We start from the raw sequence: 19,794 nt of genomic DNA on the forward strand, positions 1-19,794 counted from the left end.
TTTTTTTTTTTTTTTCTGTCTAATTATCTAGACTGGTTTGAAAATCAAAGTTAAAAGCTCCAAAAGCTTGGAGTATTTACCAGCCCATTTGAAAACCTGTAAATAAATATTTTTATACTTATTTTGTTGGGGGAAAAAAGTATAAAGAGTAAGTAAAAGTAATGGACTGGTTTATAAATGGATTATGGGAAATCTAAATGTTGAAATAGTGAATTAAAGGGAAGGAGAGGGAAGAAGAGGTTTGTCCTCGTCTGATAGACATTGATGCTGGTGTGGCTTGTTTGAAAGCTGAGAAAAGCAGTTGGAATGTTATGGAATGAGTGAGCTTTCTTAACCCAATAGTGGTTGGGAATTTCATCCTCACCTTTGGTACTATCTTAGTAGAATCAGTAAAATTTGTCAATGAATGTGTGGGTCCTCACTTCTCTATGTCATAGACCATGAGTTTAATTTTATGGACCAATGCAATTGATTTTGGTGCACAATTTTATGCATGGTTACTCTCGTAGTTTTTCAGTAGATGATAAAAGGGTTTTGTTTGGTTCTGATTGTGATGACAGGAGAAATGTCTTGGTAAGTTTGCTTTTGTTTCTGAATATCCTGTTGTTTCTTTCTCACTCATTTGACTTTCACATGTTTGGTATATCTGAGATATTTTGCTGATGGAGGCAGTGAAGTATCTTTATTTTTTTTATTTTTTTTTTTGGTTTTGGAAAATCCATTCTGCAGGCTGGTTACTAGCCCAGCCACATGGTAGCTTTATTGGCACCTGGAAGATGTCCACATATAGTTTACGATACCCTTTACTCATATTGAAAATTTATTTCAGCCCAAAAATTAATTTACAACAAGGCAGAATTGTGAGTTGAAAATTGGTTGAAAACACAATTATCTTTATTAAATATTTGATGACTGACGATGCGAGGGGAGAAATCCAATACATGGTGTCTATATGACTGAGGTCGCAAAATTTGATGCATTGCCAATCCACTCAATAGTAGGAATGGCAATATCACTAGTCCACATGGCTTCAATGACAGATAGTCACATATCTGGGCTAGGTTGTTCAGTGTTCATTACTGAAAAAACTTTTTCCCCCATTCATAAGCAACAAGTAATTTCATCTAACATGAATACTGGAACTGGCTTGAGGCAAAGTCTTCGTACTTGGTCAGGATGAATATTACCCTTAACCAAAAAATTTGCACCTTTGTATTTGAGCCAATTTTCAAGTAGGATAATCTTACTTTGGCAAAAAATATCGATGTTAAGTTTATTATTGTTATCCTATCAGTATAATTATTTACAAGCTTCCTCTTTGGTCATTAAAAGAATGTATTGTTGCAGTTTTCAAGGAATCGTTAACCACATTTTAACTTCGATAGTGCTTTTGTTTTCTCCTCTAGACTAGCAATGCTCACAGTTGGACATGTATGGATATCTACCTCTTCACAACTCCCTATCGTGTGACTTGGGACTACTACTTTTTGGGTCGGGAGCACACATTTGAGTTTAAAGAATGGGAGGGGAAAGCTGAGTATGAATATGTGAGTTTTTGTCCATTATTAAGATCTTAATACCTCTTCTAATGATGTAACTGTTTATATATTAAAAGTTAATATGCTTTCTCGTACATCAGGTTAAACATAATGGCATCTCCATCTTCCTCATGCAATCAGGGATGCTGGGAACTCTACGAGCTCTTTGGGATGTCTTCCCTTTATTCTCAAATACTGGATGGGGTGAGGGCTCTAACCTTGCATTCCTCAAGAAGCATATGGGGGCTTCATTTGAACAGCGTCCTAAGCCTTGGGTTACAAACATTAGTGTTGATGATATTCACTCTGGAGATTTCTTGGCAATATCCAAAATTCGTGGGCGATGGGGTGGTTTTGAGACTTTGGAGAAGTGGGTTACTGGTGCATATGCTGGTCATACAGCTGTTTGCTTGAAGGATTCTGAAGGAAAACTTTGGGTTGGAGAATCTGGACATGAGAATGAAAAGGTAAGATTATAGTAAATCACTAAATGTTCTGATATTATTGGAGTTTCTTTAGATCTACAGTTATGGAACCTTCAAGTTGGTTCCTTTTGGTGTTTCATCCATTGTGTCTTATGTTCTTCTAATCCTCCCTCCCCTCGCAAATCTGCTCCTAGATGTTCTTTTCATTCATCAACTTGATTCTGTGGTACAAATACCACATAGCTCTACCTATTCTTTTAAAATTCACTTTAAGGAATGTTGCATCAGACTTAAAGTTCTGATGTGGAAGAGGTTGAGACATTAAAACTACTCCCGACTAAAATTGCTTGTTAGGCTTTGTGCTGTAATAGGAGAGAACGTATATATTAACTGAAACAAGTCAGTTATCTAATTCATGGTACAAATGCTTAGACATGAGTATGAAGTTGTACATCAAGATTAAAAAGATGAAAACAGTAATGCATCTCCAAGGAATCTTATACTTTGATCTTTCTATGATTCACAATAGCTGGTGAAAAGTCTCATTTTAGCTCCTGTTTAAATGTAATAAACAGGGTGAATTGTGAAACTTTATCTGTTCTCTAAAATTCCCTGCTGCAACTTCCCTTCTCAAGAACATCCTCGACGCCAATGAGAGGAAAGGACTTTCAACAAGTTAATGGTTCTCAATGGTTACTCTCCCAAAGGCTATGGTGGAACATGCTAACATTGTTGTCCTTGGTGGTGTTTTATAATCACCATATTACAATACCTCTAGGATGCCTTGACCGTAAGGTGCAGAAATTTCACAATGCTGTGTGTGTGTGTGTGTGTGTGTGTGTGTGTGATATTAATGGAAACTGGGAGCCTCCATTATCATTGGAGCTGACTTCATTCCGAGGAAAAGTGTCTTTGATGATGCTTACCATATCCACCCTTGCCATGTGGTTGGGGGCCATATATTTCATTGTGGTACTGATCTTAAGGAGTGTCCCTCCCTTTATGTCTTCGGTGTTGACATCCATTCTCGGGCTGTCTCCTTGTCTGATCCATTTTCCTCATTTTTCAGTTTGACCTTTCTTTGATAGTTCTCCTGTGACCCATTTTTAACTAACAGCTCAGGGTTTTTTGGCTGCATATTATTATTTTTGCTGATTTAAAGAACAAACCCGTGCAAATAAAAGGAGAGTCTTTACTGAAATTGGAATTGAAAACATGCTCTCAGGCCATTCATCTAGCAAACTTGTCAGGAAATGAATTTCCTGGAAAGGGTGCAGGAGATTAGGGATGGTATCTCCATAGATCCACCTTGCCCAGCTTGTGCACGTGTTGGGTTGGAGTGAAATGCAAAATTTCTGAACTTACCCTCAAATCAACCATTTTTCTTCCCGTAACTAGGGGCAAATTGTCTTGCTTCACTCACCATCATGATGTGTAAGGTTTCCCTTTAGGTTTTTGTAGTTCTCTTATAGTGGTGGTGGGAACTTGGCTAACTCATTTTTTCATCTATATTATTATATTAAGTCTCTTATAGTGGTGGTGGAAACTTAGCTAACTCATTTTTTCGTCTATATTATTATATTAAGTGAAGCCAGACTCCTAATCTTAAGGCTGAACTTCAGCCTTTTTTTATATTTCCAATTGCTTAAATAACACTTCAAAATTGGAATTAAGGAGGACAAAAATAGGGGTATAAAAGAAAAAAAAGAAGAAAAAAAATCTTATAGCAACAAGGAAACGTCAAAAGGATATGGTTTCTCTCAGAAAATTACAAACTAGTGTGATACAACAATAATAACATGATACATACAGCCAAATCAGAAAGGAACATCACATGAAACATATTAGATGAGCCATCTGTCAGAATATTTGCTATTATGGGAATTGTGTATATTTCTTTTCTTCTTTCCTTCCTCCTTCCTCTACTCTCTTTAATTGCTTTCATGCAACCCATCTTCCGGTCTTACTTATCACCAATCTTCTACTGTATTTAATTTCTTTTCTTCTTTCCTTCCTCCTTCCTCTTCTCTCTTTAATTGCTTTCATGCAACCCATCTCCTTGTCTTATTTATCAACAATCTTATACTCTCTTTAATTTCTTTCTTGCAACCCATCTCCCCATCTATTTATCACCAATGCCTGGGAGATCTAGATTTCCAAGTGACCATTCATCCACGTTCAGCTTAACCAGATCCTGTTGTGGATGTTGCCAAATGATGATTGGCCTTGGTCTCCCATCTCTAAAAATCTGTGGAGCTGGAATTTCTCTAAAGCATTTTCCACTGTAGCTTAGTTTGCCACCCTTATCTTAATCAATGACTATGTTAACATCATTGAAAGGATATTTAAATAAGCTTCCATTTCTCTCCTCCCATAGGCAACCCATAAAGTGACTGTCAGAACTCCTTCCTAGGAAAACTTTCCTTTTTGTCTGTTTATAGCCTATCTAAATCTACTGTTCGTATGCACTTGCTTTATGCATGCCTATCTCTAGTAAGAACTCAACTTAGTGATCTCAAATTTTTATTATTTTTATTTTTAAAGGTTAGAACTCTTCAAGTGAGAAAAGACTGAATTTCAGAGAGGGGGCTCACAAATTCACCAAGGCTATACTGAAATTATGTACAAAAGTATATTTTTGGCATGGAATTCAATCAGTCATATTCACCATTTTCTTATTCAAGTATCCAATAGAATAAAGTTTCCATCGGTGCTGATTTTTTCTTTTAAATGAATCAGTATTGATGAAATTGGTAAATCCGCAGGGATCCAAATGTCCAGGGATATATCTGTTTTAGTTCTTTGATGCAATCTGGGGTTTGGAAAAAAACCCTTATCCGGATCACTTATGGGCCTACTCAGTCATTGAAAATCCGATTTATAATAAAGCAGTGGCAGTTCTGTAATTATTCTGAAGTTCAGGAGCCCTTGAAATTTGGGACAACAGATTCTAGGACTGAACCATAATTAAACGCGAGGAATAGGACCAATTTAGTACTTCTGGAAAGTGTTGTGATAAATAGGATCAATTAGAGGAATAAGGGCTTTTTTTTTTTTTTTTGGTAATTTGTGGGGGCTTCCCTTTATCATAACTACAGAAACAACCTCATCTTCAACCTCCTAACCATAACACTCATGGGAGAACAGAACAGGCCTTGAACTCGCCATAGGTTTGGAACTAAGGAGCAGGGAACTAGGGTTCAGGGCCCTAGACTAAGGTTTTAATCCCCTAAATCTTAGGTAGATGGAGAAAGGGATGAAGGAGATCAGCGGTCAACACTGCAGGACTGTGAATCTCGTTGGCAGAACAAGGAAAGGAGAAAGGGAAGAAATAAGGGAGAAAAGAATAAAGTAATAAGAGGCTACAAGAAGAAGAGCTCACCTGGGAAGGTTGAACCAGGGAGAGCAAGAAATAAAGGAGAGGGAAGAGCACGAACCACTCATGCCATGTGAGAAATCTAAACTCAAATTTCACTCCATTCAATTCAATTCTCTGAGAATACTGATTATAATGCATAGATAGATGCTATAACTCAAACGAGGAAACGAAAGAAAGACTCTCCTACGCATATAACTTTATCTAAAACTCCCATATATAAAACGTAATTGAAAGTTAACAAAATAACACCAATCGCATGCTTGGCCTGGTTTGGGTATAAATTTGTTCAATGAGGAACCCAGCCCTTTGCTCTTATTCTTGCTACCTGCATCATTCTTCCCTTGAAGTGTCGCTCTTTCAATACACCATCATGCATTATCACTGATTCACTGTCTTTAATGAGCTACTGGAATTTACGGCAATCATAAAAAATTTCAATTTGCAGTGAGTTCTCAAGAGGTTTCCCCCTCCCCCGATTTTTGTTGCAGGGAGAAGATATTATTGCTGTGCTGCCTTGGGAAGAATGGTGGGAATTTGAGTTGACCAAAGATGACTCCAACCCCCACATTGCGTTGCTTCCCTTGCATCCTGACATCCAGGCCAAATTTAATGAAACTGCTGCGTGGGAGTATGCAAGAAGTATGTCAGGGAAACCATATGGTTATCATAACATGATATTTAGCTGGATAGACACTTTAAATCAGAACTATCCACCACCATTGGATGCACACTTGGTACCGTTTTCTTTCTTTTTTTCTTTTCCTAATATAGGTCTTTAATTTCAGACTCTCTCTTGCTCCTGCCAACAGGATTACTAGTGGTGCAGTGTCTTAGTTCCTTAAGAAACAAGGGCTTGATTGTTGATGCTACAGTGTATCAAGTCCTAGCTCTGGGAGAACTTGTCAAATCATTAGTTAATTGAGCTTTTGGGTTTTTATTGGTTGTTGAAAGAATTGAATTTAATAACAATTCTTGGCATCCTCTAAATCCTTTATTCAATGGTACTGCTTAATATATTTATATTTGGATATATCCTTTATTGAGAATGATGTAGTGATTCATTAAGCATGAATTTCCTGTTAGAAGAGGCCAAAAATTTATCATCAGCAATAATTAGGGATCTGTTAGTCATATCAGGTTTACAAGTCAGGGACTGCAAAAATATTTTGGTTTTTAGCTTCAGACATTTTTTTTTTTTTGGGGGGGGTGTGTTCTAATGGATAATCAGTATCATTTTTCTTGATGAGGTCAGTGAACTGTTTCAACCATGGTAATAATATGATAAACCAGCATTGCTTTGGGCATTGTATGAGGGTGTATCACTAGTTAATTCATCTTCTCTGACTGTTAAAATGCTTATACAGGTTGCTTCTGTTATGACTATATGGCATCAAATGCAGCCGGATTATGCTGCTAATATGTGGAATGAAGCGCTGAACATGCGACTTGGGACCGAGGTATCTAGACTATGTCTTTTCAATCTTATTTTCTCTTCCTAAAAATACAATATGATGGGGAGTGGGGATGAGCTGATTTCATCCATGTGATTGTTATATAAACCTTCAGATTAACTTACTCTCCAAAACTGAATTGGTAGAACTATTTTCCCCAAAAGAGAGTAATCTGTTGAGTGGGTCACCCATCCTGTTGATGACCATGGGTATAGCATAGATGCATAAGACGCAGGATATGAATCCTTCATGCCCAACTAGGATCTCCCGAACGAAGATGCCAATGGGGATGGGATGGTCTTATTCTTAGATTCCTTCTAAAGTAACATGTGAAGGGACACTTTGAGATAAGTTTGGTTCCTTTTCCATTCTTTTTTTTTTTTTTTTTGGGGGGGGGTGGGGTTTGTGACATTATAATCTGGTTAGGTTTACTTTATTGTGCGCACCATGACCTGAACCTGACCACCCATTCCTGTCCAATTATAATGTCAAGGATTAAAACTCATTGAATGGTAGATCGCACTTCTCAATTTATCCTTTGCGATATATCTGACCTTGGCTATCTTGATTTACCTGGTTATTATTCAGATTGAAGACTCTTTTCATCAATAATATAGCGTGATTGTTTCTATGAAATTAAAATTTTTTTGTTTCATGTCTAGGGCCTTGATCTTCCAGATATTCTAGTTGAAACTGAAAAACGTGGATTGTCTTTCGATAAATTGCTCACAATTCCTGAACAAGATGATTGGCTATATAGTGATGGAAAATCAACCTCCTGTGTTGCTTTCATTCTAGAGATGTATAAGGAGGCTGGGCTTTTTGAGCCATATTCCAACTCCATTCAGGTCACAGAGTTCACGGTAAGTTTATCTGAAATAGTAAGAAGGCCCTCTTTAAGGGTTTGAAACTTTGGAGAAAATGAAGGGATCATCTCTCATTGAAATACTTATTTGACTATTGAAAAACAATAACTTTCAGAAGAGAAAATTAGAAAACAGGACTTCCATTACCAGAATGTTAGTTTGATCTGATTGGAATCATTGAATTGGTTTTGGGGTTACAATAATTTCTGAGTAAACTGTTGATCATTAGAGTTGGCTCTCCTTTCATGTGCACATGATTATAAGTGGGATCACCTAGTAGATAAATATGATTAGGGATTCATTTAGATGTGAATTATATATTTTTTTTCCCTCTTTCAAGAAAAAAAAGTATCGAGCGGAAGGGGGGAAAAAGGGATTGCAAAAGTGGTCTTAGTGGAAATAAACATTGCTTTGGTTTCCTACCCCGGCCACCTAGGAAGGGCTTCCTGCACCACTCAAATATCTGCCATGTGGTATCTCAGTTTGGGCTCAAATTTTATGGACTGGTAGACTTCAAGGTCTCCTCACATGAGAAATTTCAGCCCAAACGAGTTGCCAAGTGGCAAATTAGAGCTTTAAAAATTAGGATTATGGGAGAATGCACATTAGGGGTACATTTCGTTTATTTAGAGAAATTAAATTAAATGAAGTGATACTTTTCATTCAATCTTCTTGTTAATTAGTTGTTTGTTGAAAATAATTGCAGATAAAAGATGCTTACACCCTTAAGTTTTTTGAAAATAACTCAAGTCGCCTGCCAAAGTGGTGTAATAAAGATGATGACAAGGAGCTCCCCTTCTGTCAAATTCGAGGTCAGTATCGGATGGAACTACCAGAATACAATACCATGGATCCATACCCCCAGATGAATGAAAGATGTCCATCTCTTCCTCCAGAGTATTATAGGCCAGAGAATTGTTGAAGCTCCTCCTTTTTTCTCATTTTTTCCTTGTATATATTCAGAACTGCACAGATACTGGATCAGGTAATGTTAGATCTGTCATTAGTAGTGATTGGTGTGATATAAACATATTGAGAATCTCATGAGCAGAAAGAAGTTGTTTGTATCACAGAAAAAGAAAGGAATGTTTGGGTGGGGAAGAAACAAATTTGTTACTCTCTTGCCATTGGGAAGCCATTAAGAAACCCAGCTTAACAAAATGATCCAAATGTATGAACTTGAAATTGCAATTTAAGCTTAGGTTTTCTCTCTTTTTCATCTGTACCACTTGTCAAAGATGGTTTTCTGGACGAGCACTTACTTTTTTGCCAGATGGGAGCTGAAATTTTTGTGGATAGGGCAGACCCAAGGTCTTCTGTTTTCATATTTAAGCTTCAGTCCAAATGGAGTTTGCCAATTGTTAAAAACAGCGACTGGACATTCTTGGGGGTAAGGTTGCGTTAATTCTCATCCCTTTAAGATTGTCTTGCACATGCAGGAGTTTCATGCACCAGGTTTAACCTTTCTTGGAGTTTGCCAGTTGCAAATAAAGGGTTGGAAAAAAAAAAACCCCTTAAAACAGTTGACTGTCATTTTATTAATTAAAAATTATCGGATGATCTTTATTTGAAGAGAGATTTTATCTAAACTTCGAGAGAGAGTCATTAATCTTAGTCATAAGAGCTTCTAATTGTTTCTGAAACCAAGTTAAACCACGAAACAAATTAAAGCTAAAACTTTTACTCCATTATGGGAAAGTAAAATACCTTTGCCAAGCAACATCATTGGCCCATCACGCTTCCTGTTGGGGAGTGTGTGAGTGCTGCCCTTGCATGCAGGAGCCCTCACAGAAACATTAGATGGGGTGGTCATTTCACTTTTCACTGGGGTGAGGCAGTTTCACCCGTCCTGCGTATGAGCACAAGAACCTTGTTCCGCCACAAAAACCATTTTCCCATTAGACATATTGGGAAAAAGAAGCTTGAAAGGAAACGTGATCCCTGTGCCCAGACACAAAGGAGGGAAAAATGACCATCCTACCCTCACGAAAGATGGAAATCTAATACCTATTGATGTTCCCGCGCGTGCTCCCACTGGCACAAGGGCCATATTGGTTGCGCAAAGGCCATAGCCTTTCAAAGTACCTCTCCAAACATATTTTACATAACAATATTTAATAGAAGAGAAAATTGCATTGCCACCCCCTGAACTTTGGTCCTTATTCAACACCACCCCCTGAACTTTTCGAAACGTCAAAGTCACCCCCTAAAAATTCAAAAAATTTCAAATCGGTTCCTGCAGTTAGCCGACTGTGTTAAATGAATGAAAACCGGTTAGTTTTTTTATAATATACCCAAAATACCCCCACCTATTGTGAGAGGATAATATTGCCCTCTCTTTTATTTGCATCTTCTAAACCCATCTCCCATCTCTCATCTCACTCCTCTCACTCACTCGGTCAGACAAGAAGAAGAAAACGACGCTGGCACGGTAACCTAGATTAAAAAGCGAAATTTCAGGATACTGACATGGTGAAGAGTCCAAATTAATTACTCAATTACAAAGAATTGCTCTTTGTTTAAGCACGGTAGGCTTCTAAGGTGAAGTGTCTGAAGAAGCAGCAGCAGAAGAAGAAGAACCGATTTAGCAAGGCTTGCCGATCTTGGAGTTGAGTGCACCAGCAAAGCGGGTTAGCCTAGTGACAAGGTGCCGGGCTTTGGCCCATCAAGTCTTTGTTGGAGAAGAGCTTCTTCTTGAATGGGGATCCCGATTGCACGAAAAAGGCACCGTTCATCATCAGATCACCCTCAGATCTCCAACACCAGTTCTTCCAAACATCCTCCCCTGCGTAATCCCTCTTGGTCACCTCCTTTGCTGCCGTTGTGGGTGGAGCGATGAAGCGGTTGCCTTGGCTGATGATGGTTGGGTGTTGGCTGCCACCAATGGCGTACATTAGACAGTGTGTGTAATCATTGTTCAAAACGTGGATGAATCCTCATCGGACCCTCGGCATCCTCTGAACTAATCCCCTCCCGAAGTGGTTGAATGCTACCGTGATCTGCATCTTCTCGTCAGCGGCGTGGCTGTCACTTGCGCCGAACAGCATCGCCTGTTCAGATAACTCACCAGCACCAGTGAGTCGACTCGGAATTAGTTAAGTTCGTTAAAAAATCAGTTAGTTATGTTCAAGTCGCCTCGTTGTGGCTAGTGAAATGGTTATTGGAGAGGGTAATGGCGGTGGAACCCATGATGGCATCGATGAGGCCGTCCTTGCAACGGGAAATGGACATATGGTCGACCCAGACGTTGGTGGAGCCGAAGATAGAGATGCCGTCGCCGTCGCTACCACTGCGCTGGCCGTAGTGGTCGACAGAGTCACGGATGAGGCCGCCACCGCTAGCGTAGATGCCGTGGATATGGAGGTTATTGAGGATGACGTTGTCGACGAACTGTAGAGTAATGCCAGCGCCGTTGGCGATGTGGACGTGGGCGCCACGGCCGTCGACGGTCTTGTGGGAGGTTATCATAAGCTCCTCGCTGAGACGGATGACCATGTCGTGGGCGAAGACAACTGTCGGACGCGGAAAGGGGGAGAGCTTTGCACGCCGAAGGGGGAGAATCGCACGCCGGAGGGATGATCGAGTTGCAGGTTACCGTACCGTCGTCGTCTTCTTCTTCTTGTCCAACCGAGTGAGTGAGAGGAGTGAGATGAGAGATGGGAAATGGGAAATGGGTTTAGAAGACGCAAATAAAAGAGAGGGCAATATTGTCCTCTCACAATAGGTGGGGGTATTTTGGGTATATTATAAAAAAACTAACCGGTTTTCATTCATTTAACACGGTCGGCTAACGGCAGGGGTCGATTTGAAATTTTTTGAATTTTTAGGGGGAGGCTTTGAAGTTTCAAAAAGTCCAGGGGGTGACGTTGAATAAGAACCAAAGTTCAGGGGGTGACAATGCAATTTTCTCTTAATAGAAATATATGTATACTAGGTTGGCTGGGCCCATGGGATCGTCAGAGGTGAGCCCAATCTCAGCCCACAAATAAGCTCCGAGCCAGCCCATAGGACTGGGCTTCATATGGGGCTACCCTTAAGCAGGTTGTTTTTCCTTTTTCAGGCGGACTGACCTTACCCAATGCATACCCCTGGAGGTGATCAACTGGTCTGATTGCCTGTGGAGAGAACCGGGCCAAGCTGGTGTGTACACCGTGGGAGGTGATCAACGGGTCTGCTTGCCTTGCCTGGGCATGTGGATGGCAGACCCAGTAATACCTGAATCCATGTAAAGACCCTGCAACTGACATAAACCAAGAAAGACTTCAGGTCCAAGAGAACCAAGAAACCATTTTCATGTGGGTGGCCCCTTGGGGTGTAGAAGAGTCAAACTCCTGACCACTGCTTCCCAGGCATTATCCCCATGCCAACTGAGCTCCCCTTCAGATAACACAAGCCACAGGTAATGTTGCCAATTAATGCTCTTTTACTATGCTTTGTGAGGACAAGCCTGTGGCGCAACAGTATAGTTGCACTATTACAACATGTTGATCATAGGTTCAAAACTTGGAAAGAGCCCCTTCTGCGAAGCAGGGGTAAGACTGCGTACATTTACCCCTACAGACCCTACAATAGCGGGGGCCTCATGCACTAGGTTTCACTTTTGCTTTTACTATGCTTTGTGAAGGGTGGGTTTCAGGAAACTTACAGGAACATTTTATCAGCAAATTTAATACTCTTGTTAGACCTGTTATGCATTAGAGAAGTATTCAATCTTTTACAAAAATAACTTGGAAACAAGTTTTGCACGTAGAGACAAACATAACACCTCACTTACACAGAGCAGGATCAATTCAGGTAACTGGATACAACATTTTAGAAGTTCATGTCACAAGGTATTTTCAACTTTAAACTCATTTAGACTTGGACTCAGACTCGGATGAAAAATGGTTCCCACCACTTGCAATCTTGTACACATAGAATCCAGCCATAAAAGCACTGCAAGGAAAGGAAAATAGATAAATAAGTTTATCAAAACACTTCTGAATGATGCAAATTTTACCCCTTGAATTCGAAGGGGCAAAAGCAGAATTGAGAAGTAATTAAAGCATAATATCAAAATGTCATGAATACCACCATTATCTCACAAATAGAGCGGGGCATGTAATCATTTGCTAAAATGATTTGGCAAATTTTGCAAACAAGAACACGAGTAGTTTCTGTTTTTTGTACCAATGAGGAAAATCAAGACATTTGAAGAATACTACCCAATGACAAGGAAATATTATCATCAAGCCAAACATGAGAAGAAAATTACTGCATTTCTCTTCATGTATTTAGGCTTAAAATTAAATGGCACTAAATTGTGGTGGGTTAATGGTTTAAAGTCGCATAGTTGACCAAAAGAAATAGGACAATCATGGGTATCAAGTCGCATAGTTGATCCAATGTGTGGTCTACAGCAGCACATGGCACCATGCAATCCACATGCATGATACATGTAAAATCCAATTTTGATACTTGTTTTGAATGTAAAAGGAAAAGATGTAGTAAATCTGAAAGCAAGACATAAATCTGAGTCATATTTCAACATAAGAATTGCCCTCAGTGTACTCAGGAAAATAATTGACACACCTGCACACAGAGGGATCAACATGCATAAAGCATAAACAAAAGATAGGGGCAGCAGCATGCAGGGCAGGCGCAAATGTATGATTTTGCACCTCTATTTACTAGCTGGCATGCCAATACTGCTCATGCTTACTAAAGCACAGAGAGAATCACACGCACACCCAGATACATTAACATACAAAAGCAAACAGCCCAAATGTGACCAATACAGACTAAAAAGCAGAAAATGGTTAGGAGATGTAAGAGAAATGTTAAGCTCACATCACCTTCTAGATCCAACACAATGAGGCTCACCACCTCAAATACAATGTAAAATCCATAATACAGAATGATATGAAGGTTCTAGTTATTGTTAACACCACTAAACATATTAACTATCTTCCTTCAAATGAAATACAACATAAATTATGTATGTATATCATATCATTTGAGTTTAGCCAATCCCAATGCTAGCCCATTAGAGAGGTAAAACATATGCATCATTTTAATAAATATTCAAGAAAAGCTTCAACTTCAGTTTACCTGATAGCAGCAACAATTCCAGCAGGCATTATCTTGGAGGTTTGGATGTACCGCTGCCCCATGACATAAGTTACTGTGAATGCACAACCTGTCCATGGACAATCTATAAATAACCATGGATGCAAAATGAAGAAGTAAACACTATTTCCATCATGCCATAGAAAACAAGGAAATCCCCCAACCTCTGCTCACACCAAAATTGATGTAGAGTTAACATAGATCATTTTGGACAGACAAATATGGTATCTTCAAATGGGATGAATAGAATTGGATCTACAACTCACTACATCATCAATTACCAAAGATGCTGACCGATTAGCCATCAGATACACAAAAAGCCTACTGGTAAACCAGGAAAAAAAAAGGTAGGATTTCTACTGACAAAGCAGATAGGACTGTTCCCCATTCCTCTTCTTGCAAATGATATGATAAAAAGAATTGTCAGTGACACAGAACCAAGTCATCCAAACAAACAGACAAATTCTAGAGAACACTAAAAATCACAATCAAAATGTTCAAGTGTGCCCTTAGCACTCTCAACACTCTTTATACAGTCAAATTGACTAGATTTCAAATTCCAAACTTTAAACACCATACATTCTATGTTGAAACTTGGCAATAAAGATTCATTTTTCACCTACATGAATTTCTTAACTCACTGCTGTCCTCATATAAAAAAAACAAATTTTGTACTGTTGAAAAACAGTTCCTGACTAGATGAAGGCTTATATTGAACAAGCTGAGTAAAATTTCAAGACCTCAACTCCCAATTCCTAGAAGGCAGATTCTGTTAATTTCTCATAAGAAAGCTAGATTTATATCCAATCCTTACAGTGAGATATCTTAAATAATGAGAACAGATGTACTTAATTAGATACAAGATTCACTTAAATGCCACGAGAACCGAAAACATAAAGTAACTTCTTTTCTTGCATAGATACGAAGTAACCATATTTGGTATTCATCATAATTCTCCCATTCATTTTGATGAAGACAACCTCATTCTAGAGAACATAAAATATACACCTTAATTGAAACAATGGCATTGAGACTTAGACATGTCAGTTTTGAAGAAAAAGATGGCTTCGGTTTCCTTACACTAAACCTTCTTTCAAAGTTGGCTATCTAATTTAGTACACCTAAACTAAGTCTAGAGGTAACACAGAGAATGTGGAAAGTTATGAACTTTGAAAGTCATTGAGTATGATCCTTCTGTCTTAATCACCATACTATTTCAAGGAACGGATAGCTTAAAGAGCTGGTTCAGTTGCCCCCTTTTTAATTTTTCTATTTATCAGTTATGCAAATCTGAGCAAACAGAAACTAAAAATGCTGAGAGAAGATAAAACTGTTGGATTAGGAACTCCAGTTTTGTCAAGGTCCATGAAATGTCGAGATCAACAGCCATATTCATGAAGTACTCAACATGGGTAAAGATCCTAATGCAGATAAATCAAAAAAATTGGCTTACTTTAGTTGAAATAAGCATTGGGTTGGATTCTATAAATGTTGGGCCTTAGCTTCAGGTTTTCTCTTTTTATTATTATAATGGGATGAAATATAAAACCCAAAAATTGGGGGCAATTATGTAGTTTTTCTTATCTATTTATTTAATTAGAGTTTTAGGACACAAGGAAGCTGGAGATGTTTATATGTGGTCACATTGTGTTCACATAATTTTCAGACTACATTTTTTTTTTTTGGGGGGGGGGGTTTGGGGGGGTGGGAGAGGGTGGCTATAATTAAGTGTACTGGCCATAGGCCCTTAACAAAAGATGATATGAAGTAACAAAAGTTCAGAATTTTCTAAGTTTTTGAGCTGTGGACTCAGTGGTGTTTCCCTGTGGATTCCAAGCAAAGGCTTAGGTGGGATTTCTAGCTTGTTTATCTACCTTTCCCTTAATCTCTTCTATCTATGAATTAAGTTACAATGTCAGATTTATTACCTATTCTGTTGCCTGCGAAATCACTGATTTCTAATCAGATTCTGTTTGTGATATTCCCTTAATGACTGTTTGTTGGTTCTGCGTTCACTGAAACTATTAAATTATCTCAGTTTCTGTCCTTAGTTCCTAAGCCGCGATCCTGTTCGAACTATATTCCAATAATCCAACTGGTTCCTTCCTTGTTACAGTTTAGTCTTCATTAGAACCACTACTTATGCCAGTTCCTGATCAATCCTTGGAAATGCGTGAAAAAGCATCTGCAGCATAGCTAATATCGAAAAATCACATATATTCAACAGCCTAACTGTCATGATCCCATATCAGTTATATGGGGGGCTGATCCCACATCAGACACAAAAGGGATTTTGTGTGGGTTGATATGGTCTTGGGTTCCATCACCTATTAAGCCAGTTTATGTGGTTGAATTCTCCCAAGGTTTGTATCACTACCCTTGCTAGTGGAGGCATCACTCTTGGGTAGAAAGAGAATAATTTAGTTCCCATTTCGTAAGACTTCAACAGGTCATATAATTCAGCACCAAATTGCAAACACAACAATCTCTTTACCCCGAACTCATTAATAATAAAATAGCTCCAATTCTAAAATCCAAAGACCTAATTTCATAAAAATCAAGTCAGAAAACCTTCTTGATTCAAGGCTTAAAAAAAAAATTTCTGAACTGAGATAAGCTGCCTCTTACAGCAAGTAAGCACATCCAGGATTAAAACATTAGGAACTTATACTAAGCCCCCGACATTCATTCATGGTTTCGTCCTAAGTAACCGAAAAACAGGAGCCCCCTAAAGAGAGAGAGAGAAGGGTGGAAAAACAAAAAAGGGCAATGGAGAATCATATCATACCTGTCTCGAGAAACAAGGAGAAATAAGAATTCCTTCGCTTTCCAAATGATTTGAGAGACACATAACCCGCAAGAAGGAGCAGAGATCCTGTACCCAGTCCTCCAGCCAAGGAAACCGTACTACCCTTCTTCAAGTATCCAATAAGCCCTCCAACAACCATGATCAAACCATAAGGGATCGTAAAACAAAAATCGTGCATTTTGATGAACTGGGTACCTTGGACAAATTTCTCAAGCAATCAAAGTAGATTTTCAGAGATCAAGAACAAATCTTGAGCTTCAAGGCCTCAAGTTGGAGGATGGATCCGCGCTAGGTGGTGGCGGTCTTTTGACTTTTTTGCCTTCCGCTTTTTCTTTGGGTTAGTGGTAATGGTGGAATGCAATTGGTCAGACACTCCATTTCTCTTAAATTCTGGAGTCTCCTACCTGCTCTTGGATTTTTCTGATCCATCGATAATGACATTGTCATCAATTATATTGTCCTTACCTTTGTCTATAATGACGTTCATATCCCAAACTTTTCGCATAATGTCTATAAGGCTACGTTTGGTAGCCAAGAATTAAAAAAAAAAAAAAAATTAGAAAAGAAAAGAAAAAAATAGAAAACAAATGAAATGATAAGAAAATAAAATTATATATATATATATATTTGATTACCATTAGAAGAAAGAAAAAAAAGTTTTTATGTTTCCTTGTGTTTTTGACAAGATTTTTTTCTTTTTTTAACAATAAAGGAAAACTTCACTATTCTCAAGGTGGATTTTGAAATTCATAAAGAATCTTTTCTTGTTTCAGAACATGTCAAGCACAGAGAGAATTTCTTAAATCAAAATTATATATTTTTTTTTCTTTTCTTTTCTTCTCTTGGTTATCAAACACAACCTCAAGTCAGTAAAAAAAGAAAAACTAGAGTGGCCAGATCAGCCAAGTCATGCCGGTTGAAAATAATGAACCAAAGATTTAGCCAAGCATAGAACCAACACCAAAGGAACCAAACAATCTTGAACCTGTCCGTTATCCTGCTTCGATCATGGAGGTCTAGTTGCTGGTGAAAATAAGATTTAAATTATCATTATCTGAAGAAGTTCTAAGAAGGAAAATTAGGAGAGTTGTTGTTACAGTTGCTGCCATTGTTTATTCAGAAAGAAAGGAGTTGGTATGCTGCCACACCTCTGTTTTGGGTTTCCTCTATTTACTCTGACAGGGACTTCCATGGGGGACTTGTGGCTTTGCAGATCAATAATAAGGCTTTGAGGATGCGAGTGCAACAACTTGTGACCTTGTGGATGAGTGCTAGGGTAGTGAATAGGATCGAGTAGTGATACGAAAATGAGTGCTAGGGCTGTGAACAATGTGGACAGGATCAAGTAGTGATATGAAACATAGTTGAAAATATGCTACCTAAGTGAATAAAAAATAAACATGAGTTTACAAATAAAAAGTACATGAGGTTACCCTTGAATTAAAGAAAGTACGACATCTTGGCACCATTGGATAACGTTCCCAGAAACACGTTTCTGCGTTTTTCTATTTCTAGAAATGGAAAAATGGGGTAAAAAGCGATTGGTAAAAGTGTTTCGTTTCACCTGTTTTTAGAATTATAAATAGAAGTTTATAAAAATTTATGGTTCTAAAAATGCCTCAGATGAAACAAGTTTAACTTGTTTCTGCGTTTCTGGAAACGAGTGAAGGGCACATTTTTCAACCTGTTGCCCAATAAAATTGCTAAAAAGGTTCCAACTGTCTCACGCTTGTCTTCTCAAGCTCAATAATGGAGGTACTCCTCTGCATCTCCATGAACAACAGAAGGACTTCTGCAACTCTCATGAACACTCTGGTACTCCGGTGAACCCTCTTGCGACTTCTGCAACCCTCCCCAACTCTGTTACTCCCGTGAACCTTCTCCAACTTTGAAACACATTTGAGACTTCAAATCTGCAAGATCAATCTCATGAACACTCTGGTACTCCGGTGAACCCTCTTGCGACTTCTGCAACCCTCCCCAACTCTGTTACTCCTGTGAACCTTCTCCAACTTTGAAACACATTTGAGACTTCAAATCTGCAAGATCAAGCTTCGGTTTCCACCTTCGCTGCTCTCCAATCCGCTACAAGGCACGCCCCTATTTTTCCCAAGAGCTATTGAACCCTAAAATACATCTCATGAAAGGATTGACCTTCGTTGCTCTCTACGGTTGCTAATGTGTGCACGAATAGCCATAAACCTGTTGGTTTTTTTAACCTACTCTGCAAGTTTGGTCGATCGACCGTGATTTCCATCATCTTTGACTGCCGATTTGGAAGATCAAGCTTCTTTGCATTCTGTGCTATTGTTTATTTGCTACAAGAACAATAAATTTTTTACCCTTTTATGATTTTAGCCCTAAAATAAGGTAATTTTCATATACTAATAAGGGGTTCAAATGGAATGTGGTTCGTTTTCTTCCTCTAACCTGATATATCTGCTTGTGTCTTCCACTTCAAGCACGGCTTCAACATTAAACTCGGTACGGTGCCCTACTCTTTTTCTTCCCTATTTCCTCTGAAATTTAGGAAATCCAAATTTGTGTTGCTATTTTTTTTTAGTGCACAAGTTTGTGTTGCTTGCTAATGATTATGGATGATTTATGGGTGTTGGTGCTTTATTTGGGCCTCTATGATGCTGAATTTCAGGGGAAGGTACCTGCCTGCAAGAAACGTTTTTAGAAACATGGTTTATCAAACACCTTAAATTCTGTTTCTGTTCCCAGGAACGGAAATTTATGTTTCTGCCATTTCTTGACACAGAAACAACAGAAACGTTACCAAATGGGTCCCTTGGTGTGAGTTACTAGACAATTAGTTATTATGGATACGATGTCTTTAATTTTATCTATGACAAAAGTGGATCAAAATTCTAGAGGGCCAGAGGCTCAGAGGAATTCGACCCATATTTGTAATGATCTACTCACATATATAAATAGTGTTACTCACAAGTCTCTTCAGATCCTCAATGGTTTGTTGACTATGTGCTCAACCTTGAGGTTGAAGGTTCAAGCCCCGTGTCAGATCGAGATGAGATAAATAGCCAACACAATATTTTTTTTCCTGCATCTTTTTTTTTTTTTTTTCTCGGTGCCAGGACTTCTAGTACGTACTTTAACATTAACCTCAATTTCAAGTTATGGTTCTTTGATTGGAGGTGTCTTTTCTTGTTGCTCCTTTGCATATTGTTACACAAAAGTGGCCAAGCGGTCTACTA

At 38.5% G+C, this 19,794-nt stretch overlaps 2 protein-coding genes and 1 pseudogene across 2 annotated transcripts in view; 1 reads left to right on the forward strand and 2 right to left on the reverse strand.

Annotated features, from left to right (window-relative positions):
* LOC122058576 overlaps positions 1 to 8,880 on the forward strand; it is a 10,065-nt gene extending 1,185 nt beyond the window's left edge. The window contains exons 2-7 of the mRNA XM_042621194.1: positions 1,407 to 1,547; positions 1,640 to 2,005; positions 5,831 to 6,076; positions 6,707 to 6,799; positions 7,456 to 7,656; positions 8,366 to 8,880. Of these exons, the coding sequence (XP_042477128.1) occupies positions 1,407 to 1,547; positions 1,640 to 2,005; positions 5,831 to 6,076; positions 6,707 to 6,799; positions 7,456 to 7,656; positions 8,366 to 8,581 (1,263 nt within the window). The 3' untranslated portion in view covers positions 8,582 to 8,880. The remainder of the gene's footprint in view (positions 1 to 1,406; positions 1,548 to 1,639; positions 2,006 to 5,830; positions 6,077 to 6,706; positions 6,800 to 7,455; positions 7,657 to 8,365) is intronic.
* A 1,295-nt stretch (positions 8,881 to 10,175) lies between these two features.
* Positions 10,176 to 11,232, reverse strand: LOC122059114 (annotated as a pseudogene).
* Positions 11,233 to 12,311: 1,079 nt separating this feature from the next.
* On the reverse strand, positions 12,312 to 16,951 carry LOC122058896 (protein FATTY ACID EXPORT 5-like). Its single transcript, XM_042621605.1, has 3 exons — positions 16,556 to 16,951; positions 13,750 to 13,837; positions 12,312 to 12,594 (listed from the first exon to the last, which is right to left on the reverse strand). Exons 1-3 carry the CDS (start codon positions 16,752 to 16,754, stop codon positions 12,510 to 12,512), a joined length of 372 nt encoding a protein of 123 aa, XP_042477539.1. The 5' UTR covers positions 16,755 to 16,951; the 3' UTR covers positions 12,312 to 12,509.
* Positions 16,952 to 19,794: the final 2,843 nt, after the last annotated feature.

The sequence above is a fragment of the Macadamia integrifolia genome, chromosome 13 (genome assembly GCF_013358625.1).
Source record: "Macadamia integrifolia cultivar HAES 741 chromosome 13, SCU_Mint_v3, whole genome shotgun sequence".
Classification (NCBI taxonomy): Eukaryota; Viridiplantae; Streptophyta; class Magnoliopsida; order Proteales; family Proteaceae; genus Macadamia; species Macadamia integrifolia.

Bases quoted from the DNA above. Each gene is read 5' to 3' on its own strand.
- LOC122058896 (XM_042621605.1), bottom strand. From the start codon at position 16,754: ATGCACGATTTTTGTTTTACGATCCCTTATGGTTTGATCATGGTTGTT. The intron at 13,838-16,555 runs GTATGATATGAT...GTCCATGGACAG, and splicing joins CTCCTTGTTTCTCGAGACAG to GTTGTGCATTCACAGTAACT. The intron at 12,595-13,749 runs GTAAACTGAAGT...CTTTCCTTGCAG, and splicing joins GGAATTGTTGCTGCTATCAG to TGCTTTTATGGCTGGATTCT.